Raw genomic sequence first — 10,994 nt, 5'->3', positions numbered from 1 at the left:
TCAAATTTAATAAAATAGCAGTGATGAACAAAAGTATTATAAAGAGAGTACAAAAAATTCGGAGATTTCAGTTGAAACTGAATCTGAAGCTCGGTATATGGTCCCATTTTGTTTCAGTTGACGTATCATTTCAGTTTTATTTTGGGAAAAAAATACCTGATTTGAAATGTGTTATTTGATATAAGTAAATGTTATTTTCAAAAACAACAAAAAAAAAAAATTCAAACCAAACTAATATAAACTCAGGTCATGCTTGGTACAATGGTATACGAGAGCATGCTCAGAAGAAATCAGAAATTTTATTGATTTGATATATAGAATAGAGATTACATTTGTGGTAAAATGATATCACGAATTTATAAACAAAAAATAATAAAATTTTTAATATAAAAATTAATAATTTTAATAAATAAAATCATATACAAGATACACCTCACGTGATTAAATTAACATTTGTCTCTAGTAAAAGTTGTGTGTGTGAAAATTGATGTGCTGAGTTGCATTAAATCGGATCCCACCAATACCTTTCTGACCAGGGTTTGATAATGTTGACATCCTCTTGTCCTCGATATGTGTGTATATATTAGTATCGTGCGCGCAGCTCCCCCCAAGTCCACGAGAACACATTCACGTGTGAGCGTGTGCTCTGTTAACTTTACATCACCAAATGGAATCTAAATTATTCATTTTCAAACAGAGGCGTTCGTAAAAAGTTGTCTAAAACACTGCACATATTTCTTTGGCTGTTGCTCTCTCGAAATTATATCACATAAGTAATACATGATAAACTACATATGGACGTTAATTAGGTGGAGGATTGATAAATGTCCGGCACGTTTTGTCTGGTGTTACTGGTCCAACCAATCCCTGCAGGATGGGGAATGGACTGATCAAGTGTCCCAAACATTTGGCACAGGATACACTTCCGGGCCTCCTTTTTTAAAACAACACTTCAATAAAATCAGATCACTGTTTGACGTTTCTTTTTCAAGCATGCCATAAATCGGTGTACAGACTTCACACACTAGTTTGCAAACCAAACGTGGCCTCGGATTCTTTTAATTAACCTCGTTCTGTAACTTGCCCAACGATTGGGATTAAGCTTACTCCAATATCACACGACGAGACACGTTTTATTTTCTGTAACCTCGTTTTTTTTTCTCCATAGAAAGTTCCAATGCAAATTACGTGAAAAAGAGTTATCTAAACAAAAGAAGTTAATTATATGGATCTTGCCAAAGTCCACAAGGCTCGAAATCAGGAATATATTATGGATTTCGAATAGCCAAAACAAACAAAATTCAGTCTAACCACGGTTTTTTCAAGGGAAGATGCCGTAATTTTACAAACCTCGTAAGAGGCATAAGAGATCTCACAAGTAAATTTGTATCCATTATTTTAACCACTTAAATTGGCGTTAAAAATGGATGTGACGAGATATCTCACTTCTTACCGCCACCAGAAACATTAAATTTGAAGAAAATAATGTCTCCATCTACGACAACATACGTCTTCCCCTCCTGCCGGTACTTTCCGGCAGCCTGTGCAAACACAAAGAAGAATAAGTGAATGTACAGTTACAGATCTGAAATACAAAGACCAGAGAATTACATGAAAAATCAACGAATCAACTTGTGCCGCGCATTACATCAATTGTCAACAGAAATTGTGAGGGTTGTCTTACTAATACTCTTGAGAGAAATCAATACATGTCTCTCTCGCTAGTCACTACGCATGTGTTCACGAGGACTGTAAATTGTAATTGTTCCCTACTACAGAGTATCTAGTTTAGGGGTGTAAACGAACCGAGTCGGTTCGCAAACATTTCGAACTGACTCTCGCGAACCATCACACAAAATAATTCGGGTTCAAGTTTGGATTGAAAAATGTTTGAACATGCTCCAGTTCAGCCCAAATACGAATCAAATATTGTCAGTTCAAAATGCTTGCGAACCGACTCGGTTCGTTTACACCATAAACTACAGAGCTCGTGATTCTTAATATGTAATACAACTTTATATTTGTATTTGTAAACAAATTTTGATTAATTCGAGTACTTATTTTCAAGCGATAGTTAGAATAGTTAACAAACGTGTTTGAATCTTTCGAGTTGTACTCGAGCTTTAATTCGAACCAAGTCCAAGCCAAAAAATTTGAGCTTCGAATCGAATCGAACTCTAACTCAGATGGAACTATTTTGAGTCTTAAATTTTCTTCATTTTTCGCCCGATTCGGTTCGTTTACACCCATAATCAAATTCCACATTGGGTAATGGAAATGGAGATTGCCATTCTCAAAATCTACGCACTGCATGGAAGTCTTTCTAATATGAAGAATGACCGGGCAATGAATAGATCTTTATCATTGTTAAAGGAAATAAACAGAAGGAAGCAGCAACAAAGTCTAGGGAGCGCCCACCCACGTTATTTTAGAAACATGACTACGAGACCACCTTAAATAAATAGATAAATAATTAAATAATAGCATGGTGGATGATTTTATAAAAGAAATTATCAAATAAGACACAACCGCCATTCAACGAATTATTAATACTTTTTAAACGGAGATATACCTTTACGGCAGCCTCACTGCCAAGTTCCTTCAGATCTTCAAATTTCATAACCTAAAATATATTACAAGACCAATGACATATGAGCACACATGATGGCACAACTCATGTCACGAATTTCACCTGATAAATATTACCAATATCAAGGATCACACAATAATATGCGTTATCTTAGAACAAAAGAATATTCCATCCACTGCGTTCCTATTAGATAAAACAAGTGCCAACACATACAATCATGCAAACCAACTCTTGAGAAAAAAAAGGGGCACGATAAGCAACATTGATCAATGGTATTTCAATCTTTACGACCATACAGGAGACATAATATTAGATCAAAATACCAGAATTCAAAGGAAACACTTAGAACTAGGTTGTCTCAAAGTACTACCGATACTCCCCAAAAATGCAATTAAGTTTAAAACTCAAGCTTACGGGAACAAAACAGATGGTAGGTACAGATCAATTTAAACTAATTGAAAATATCAGGTATAAAATCAAATCTCGTGGGTGCAAAACAGATGGCACATAAGGATCCATTCAGATACCAAAATGAATGGTATGTAAAGTTCCATTGAGGCACACATTAGTCGTATATCATGTAAGTAGATAAAAGAGAAGTCAGAACAAGCGAATGCTGAATGCGGAAAAGGAAAGAAAATAAACAAGTGAAATTGGAAACAGTAAAATAAACTATGTATGGCGATACTTCACGTAAAGGTCTTAGAGAATATGAACGTGCGTCAATAAATAACGGTAAAAGCATGTAACTACCTCAGCACAGATGAAGCCCTTTTCAAAATCAGTATGAATAGTTCCTGCAGCTTGGGGGGCTTTTGTCTGTCGACGAATTTGCCAGCACTTTACCTGCATGAGAGCAAATTCAATCTTGTTATGGCCAGAAAGAAAAACATCAGCCAATGCTTGCATTTTATTATGATTTGAAAGGTAAATATCAAATAAAGAATTTGGGACCTTAGCTGTATTTTAAAAAAAGGTTTGTACAGGTCACATGAACTAGTGAGAAATTAAGCGATTAAAGAAATAAAAGATGCACGCCCTTCCTCAAACAACCAGGAATCATTGCTTCAAGGGGACCATGTTACATTATTCTTCGAAGTATGTGCTTTTAATGAATGTCACAAACATAGTGTCTCGATTACATTAAAAAAGGTTGTGTATCAAATAAGTCCTTGAATGTTTGATCAAGCTGAGAAAGTATATCAACGGAGAAAAAATTGCCAGAGAGCACGTTCTTCAATATTCCACAGGTTGTGACCAAGCCAGAAACCTTTTCTCAGGTATATGTTGCTTTTCTCCACAAACTAACAGCAGTGATCCAGTCAGTTTCCTCGTATTCGGAACAGTGCAGCTATATATTCGAAAAGAAACAGATCGAAGGGGGATTCAATGGTATTATGTCATGTGCTTTCGCCGGTGATTGTGTGACTGTTAAAATTAATGATTATGATGAGCAATGAAAGTACAACTAAAGGGGCAGTGTGTCCAACCAACACTTTTCTGCTTTTTTAGATTGGACTTTTATTTTCTAAAACTATGTGGCACTGTTCGATAATTTCCACCACCCAATAACGAGTGAATGGCAAGCCGACAATCCATCATATCAGCTGACAGGTACTTCTAATTTAGTATTTCATTCAATCAAATAACAATTTCCTTCAAAGTAAGGCACTGACACATAATTAGAACACAGTTCCGATGACTCAAGATAAATCAACCAAAAAAATATTGCTTACAAGCAAATAACGTTAACGCAACAAAAAGTTTTGTGAAATACCTCATCTGGTCCTGCTGTGAAAAAGTAAATGAGATTAATGGCTGAAAATCCAGTCTTTATGATCTTCGTAAGGGAACTATATGTAGCATAAAAATTTCATGTCAACTTTGTCAAGTCAAACTTTTCACTATACATGCTTATGAAAACATCTTATTATAATTTCCTATGATGAAGACTGTAAAAAATCCCACATTAAGAAAGTAAAATGATCTTGAACGAACCTTTGTACCTTGTTCTCTGCACAATACTTCACATTTTCATCTAGGGACATATCAGCAAGATTTTTCTCTAAGGCACAGCTGACAGGGATTATGGTTTCACCACCATGCTCCTGCACCCTACAAAATAACAAAGGATAATTCTTAAAAGACACAGGAAAAATTAAAAAAAAAATCTTGATAAATTAAAACCTGGGGAGATAATAGTTAAAAGCTGTAATAATAAAATAAAAGCTAAGCAAAAAAATCTCAAGAAAATAAGGGTAACAGACAAACTAATGAGAAAGGAAATGCCCAGAAATTAGTCACTTTTTATTGACTTCAGAAGGTGAAGGCCGTTTATTAATTTAAAACACGCAAATCATCAAATAAATTATGAATTTATTAGAAGAAGTAATCTGTATTGATTCATTTCACAATTTGCAGCCACACTTAAAAAATTTCCAAATCTAAAACCACAATATATAAAATCAGAAAGGCTGGGCTTCTGTTTTGAAAAACTTCCTATTATAGGAACAAATTTTTTGTACACGTGCAGAGATACAATGAACATTGGAAGCATAGTAAACTTATTTACCAGGCGTGGATCTTTGGAAGAAATTTGTTCTTTTTTCTTTGATAGTCTTTCTCATTCATGTTAACCTGTTTCCAATCAAGGCCAACGCATAGAAATGGGGAATTTTAACAAGGAATAACAGGAAAATACAAATCAATGACAGAAGAGAAAAATTGGGAATATGCATCCAAACACTTGAAATCCTGTACATACAATAAAGTGTATTCCCATGCCCTAAGGTGGAAATGCAGGAAAAATGAATAGTGTAACAACTAGAGATGTGTAATCGATTAGCACATTTTTTTCTCAAGGAGGCGAAAGATTAATCTATCAGATGGATTTCATCAGCCTAAGATAGTTCACATTTTTTGCAAATAAATTTAGAAAGAACAAAATACACAAGCATGTTCATAACCATCTTCACTGCATGAAAATTCATGTCCATAGAAGAAAAAACTTTGAGATTCATTTTAGATTAAGAACAGCATAAATTATTTGAAGACGACATTTGGGACTGAGTTGTCCACTGTTAGCTAAATAACATGGTCAGATATTCCTAGTCTTGCCCCAAAAAGATATATCTATTGTCTAGTAAAAATGTGTTATTTCCACTCCTGCATTGAGTGAAATGAAAAAAGTTACAGAAGACATAAAATATTGGTATTTTTAAGGTACAAAATTTTTCAAAGATGACTAAAGGTATGATAAAAAAAAAGGTGATAGATTTCATTATTTCCTATTTGATCCTCGTAATAAGTTACAAGTTATATGTCAAAATGACACAAGTCCCTTGAGAAACACACAAAGTGGCTGTTGATTTCCATGAATGCTACATATCAGTTAAAGATATGTCTATTTAAGGAAGCTTTGGAAAAGGGGATGACTGGAAATAAAATAGCCATGAACATATAAAACAAAACACAAAATTAGCAGGCTTGGAAAAACAAAAACACAATATTAGCAGGTCTGGAAAATAAATAGCTATCACTTACCAAAAACAAAGACCCAACCACATGCATCTTTAACATTTTTTTCATTTGGTGCAGTGCATTATATGATTTACTGACCAAATAAACAACGGGTTTGGCACTGAGCAGTTGAAAAGTATTCAAGATCTCAATATCAGCAGCTTTCCACTCCACCAGGCGAGCATCTTTTCCCTCCTCCAGCGAAGCTTTGACCTGTGAACCCATGAATTATCAAGATTTAATCGGATATTTCAAAATGGCAATAATACTTTCGAGTACAGCTAAATATTACCGATATTTTTGTTTCAACTGTTAATGCAGATATGCATCATAAAGCATATATACCACATCTCTACACTCAGACACAGCAAATCACAAGCACTAAAAAAACTAAATTGACAGATATATAAACATCCTTGATTCTCTAAAAGCACAGATAAGAAGAGGCTTTCGACTCAGTAAAGCAGATTACTTCTTTAATCACTTCAATATCCAAACTGCACTATATAGTGTAAAATACAGTTGATTAGCATCCTACACTTCATGCCAGAAAAACTGAAATAGTATACAAACCCGTAGACACAATTCATGCTCGATTTTCAGTTGCTTGTCATTGCTCCTCTTCATGCTCTTTTCAACATCCTCAATTCTCCTCTCCATGAACTCAAGATCCTTGGGTCATGCACAACATTTCAAAGTTTTGATATTCAGAAAACTGAAGAAATCCCTGATAGCAAAGAAGTTACATCTACGTGAAGAAGCTTGAATCAATTTAAGTTGCCCGAAGGTTAATCATATTTCCCCACCAATGGAGAGTGAGAGTAATATAAGAGTTTTCACAACTACTACAAAGTTCAATGCCAGTTAACAAAATCCTAAAGACAAGGCAAAGTAATCTTAATGCCAAAATTTTATCAAAATTACCTTGAGCCGCAATTCTGCGCTTATAACCTCCAGATCTCTGACAGGATCGACAGAGTCATCTACATGAATGATGTCAGGATCTTCAAATGCACCTACAATACCCGATCATTGTAAGAGGAAATGTTTCCCAGCAGATGTCTAGATCCAATTAGCTGCATTATTTAATTCCACAACAACTGAGGGTTCAAGCTTGCTAAAACAAATTCCACGGTGAGATCACCCATCACCACTTACGTAAGACATGAAAAATGCCATCAACTGCACGGATATGAGACAAGAAATTGTTCCCTAGTCCTTGTCCTTCATGAGCACCACGAACAAGTCCAGCAATATCGTGAATTTCTAAAAAAGCAGATACCTAAACGGTAAAAATAATTGGGTCAGATGTGGGAAATGCTTAGTCTAGTCAAATAAAAGGAATGTAATTTACTGGCAACCACTAAAGGGATACATGCATCTCATATCCGTTTATAAAATCGAAAAATCAGAACACACGGCATGATCCATTGTTAAAAGCCACAAAATTGTCAGTTAAGAGTGACGACCTCACTCTTTGGCTTGTACAGTTGCAAGAGCCATTCAAATCGTTCATCGGGAACATTAACACGAGCCTCGTTGGGCTCAATAGTACAGAAGGGAAAGTTTTCGGCGGGAATGGATAACTTCGTAAGAGTGTTGAAGAGTGTTGATTTCCCCACATTAGGCAACCCAACCTGAAAAACAAGAACTCTTGAAAATTGTGCGAAGATAATTACATAAGATTAATTCCAATCCACGCGTATATATACAGCCAAAGTAATTCCCAGCGGAAGCTCAAAAAAACAGAATATATGTCACTTATCCGAACAGCGACATCTAAAAGAAATTACTCACAATTCCAATTTTAAGATGAGAAGAAAAGCGCCCAAGGATGGGTCTCTCCGCTGGAGCTTCCTTCGACTTCGCAGCTTTGGGAGGCATATTCTTCACCGGAATCAATCGAGAAAACAATTGCAGTAGAATACGAGATTCCGTGCGAACTGGAGGGAGCCAACTGTTAGGATGTCTAGGGTTTTATAAGAGACGGATTAGTCCGTTGTCGCTACAATTGGACCCGAAAAGGAAACTTGACTCGCGACCAACATAATCCGATCATGAGGAAATTTATATCGCTGTCGATTGTAGAATACAAATGGATAATTTTGATCTTTATGGACTATCCCGTCTCGTCATTGGGCCTGCACATGGATCTCTAGATATTATCCCTTTGTTCAATTAGGGTGATCTCTCGGTTCGATTTTGTATTTTTTCACACGGACAAGGAATTTTATAAATGAAGCTCCCTTCCCTTATTTCAGAGTATCCTTTCATCGAATCATCTCTCATCTTTTAACATTTGAGTGCTTAGTTTTATAATATTTATGAGGTATTTGTTTTATGTATTAAGAAAGTGTGTGGTCTTTTTGAAAACACAGTGAGTGATTGTACACCATAAAATATTATAATGAAATTCTTTTCATGTTATCGATGGTTTTACTCTTATAATATTTAGGAGTTTTTCACGTAAATATCAGTTTTCAGTTTTATACTTTATTTGCATCTTATTATCTCAAATTGTCGCACGTGAGACCAACAGTGAGTTCCTATAAGAGTATGTACACTTTTGTTTTATAGGCTTGTGAAAGACTCTGATATTCCAATATGCAAGCTTCATTGAGCAACCGAGGCAATTTTTAGTTGCCTCCCTCACATGAACTATTATCCTTCACCCTTTCAAAGAATTTACGCAACTCATTACATTGTTCTTGATTTTTTCCATCGGCATCTTATTATTTTTATCTTATGGATTTACTGAGGATGGAAGAGAAGCTCGTGCCGCTGTTGCAGGACTTGTATTAGGTGATTGGGGCAGGTAAAATCGACATGAATTAGTAACCGAAATTAGATACAAAGTTTTTGGAGAAACATTCTCGTAGGTAATGAACAAAGTACAGACATTTGTTATATTATATATCTATTAGATTAATAATATGTTTTAATATAATTCTCTCTTCTTCTAGAGTCAGAAAAGTTGAATTCATATGAATATGATATTTCTGCATAATAAGGATATGATTTTTAAGTAAGTTCTTCGTTGCTTACGTCCTTCCTGATCAGTTTCTAATTATTAAATGTGCCTTTAAGAACTCATGTTTGTGGTAAAAAAGACGAGCAATATTTATATCCATGTTGGGGGATCAAAGCATTAAAATTTAATTGTAGAGTAAGAGTTTTATGACGTCCGTGCACATTCATGTTGCAATCAATGTTTTGATTGGCTATTTTTTGTCTTCAGTGGTTATGGAATTGCTACTGAAGCATTACTGCGGTGGTGAAGGCTCGTGATGGTCGTGGTCCAGCAACCATGCTTACAAATTATATTCTACAGTCACTTAGTCTTTCTTCTCCAGATGAACTAATTGGGTATCTCTCTGAATGAACTTGTGACTCATAAAAATTTATTCATTTCAGTGCTGCTGAGCAATGAGGCTTGTTTTAATGGCAATTAGTTTTGGCCCAGCTTTGCGTGGCAAGTAAATTGTTTCATATACATACAATTTTTTGAGTATTGATTGGCATCTTAGGCAGATTTCTGCACTAAAGTTTTCATAATGGTAACTTAATCTTTTTGATTGAAAACCTAAAGATTTTTTTCAATGAGATAATTAAATTATGATAACTTGTGCTAGCATTTTAAAATTACTCTATTCTCATTCCTAGTACAGAAAGTGTTGTTCCTACAAATGTAACAGGGATAATTTTGCACTTTTAATGGATCATTTCTTGTAAAAAGTGGAGTATGGTAGAATACTCTTCAAAAGGAATACCACCATTGTAAGTGTGAAGACAAGTCACCTCAGCGAAATACTTTGAAGCCAAAATGTGTTCCACGATCAAAACGAACACAATCGAAAAACCAAAAAAATGGATAGGCAAGTTGTCGAGCATGTACTATTTTCTAGTTTTGTATGAACCATTAATAATTTCAAGACATCATATTCACTTCCTGACCTAGTAAATATGACAGTATTCTACTAAGAAAGGTTCAAAGTAAAAAAATATCTCTCATGATGCAATGATTTTTCCGTATAAACTCTCATTCGATATCATATTCATCCATGCATTAATTTCATTCATGTGAAGGGATTTTTGGAATGTTTTTAAGTCAGAATGAATAAAAATTAAAATAAGACGCAAGAAAAGCTTGAACAATCCAGGTCACAGGAGAGGCGCTTAAGCGTCCCTCTGTACCCCAAAATTTTACAGAACTATGAGGGAGGCGTTTAGACACCTGGCGTCAATGTTTGACAAGATCAACTAGTTTCCATATATATTTGTCTCCAAAAAAAAAGTCTTTTGGTAACAATATCGAGATTTGTGACTTAAATATTAATCAATCTGATTGAATTAATAGACTTGATAGATAAAATAACATCGACTTTGAGATGATCAAATAAAGAAAGAGTATTTGCATTTATATTGAACTTATTGTTTTTTCAAAATGATGCTTGCTTCATTTTCTTGTCATGGAACTCGTGATTTATGGTGCTACTATAATAAGTATAAATTTGTATATTTTGAAAGACGATTGTCATAGCCCGTTAGTATCATGAGCAGAGCAAATTCGTCTTAATAACAAAGAGTTCTCTTTTACCTCAACTTCGAATTTGCTAGTATATTTTCTTGATCTTTGTTATCTTCGAGTTGCAGCAGATCCTGTGAAGGTGTTCTAAAGATATATATATATATATATATATATATATATATATATTAAATGAATGAAAATATATTAACATATCTTTATTAGAATATTTGATTTAAATATTTATTAGAACTTGACTGATGCCCGTCATCAAATGAGGAGAGCTACCCATGAGAGAAAATTTTCAGCCCAAACTACTATGGGTTGTTGGGTAAGATGGTCACCCAACCAAAATTTTTA

General features: G+C 34.6%; 1 protein-coding gene across 1 annotated transcript; it reads right to left on the bottom strand.

Moving 5' to 3' along the window:
* Window positions 1-1,257: 1,257 nt before the first annotated feature.
* Window positions 1,258-8,161, bottom strand: LOC142533999 (obg-like ATPase 1). The gene is made up of 12 exons (XM_075640922.1): window positions 7,907-8,161; window positions 7,579-7,746; window positions 7,268-7,391; window positions 7,034-7,125; window positions 6,683-6,781; window positions 6,209-6,322; window positions 5,163-5,227; window positions 4,589-4,705; window positions 4,368-4,443; window positions 3,344-3,436; window positions 2,573-2,623; window positions 1,258-1,541 (listed from the first exon to the last, which is right to left on the bottom strand). Exons 1-12 carry the CDS (start codon window positions 7,991-7,993, stop codon window positions 1,443-1,445), a joined length of 1,185 nt encoding a protein of 394 aa, XP_075497037.1. The 5' UTR covers window positions 7,994-8,161; the 3' UTR covers window positions 1,258-1,442.
* Window positions 8,162-10,994: the final 2,833 nt, after the last annotated feature.

Source organism: Primulina tabacum, chromosome 2 (genome assembly GCF_025594145.1).
Source record: "Primulina tabacum isolate GXHZ01 chromosome 2, ASM2559414v2, whole genome shotgun sequence".
Lineage (NCBI taxonomy): Eukaryota > Viridiplantae > Streptophyta > Magnoliopsida > Lamiales > Gesneriaceae > Primulina > Primulina tabacum.
Note: the sequence above shows the minus strand (reverse complement) of the source record. Positions and strands in the feature narration are given on the sequence as shown.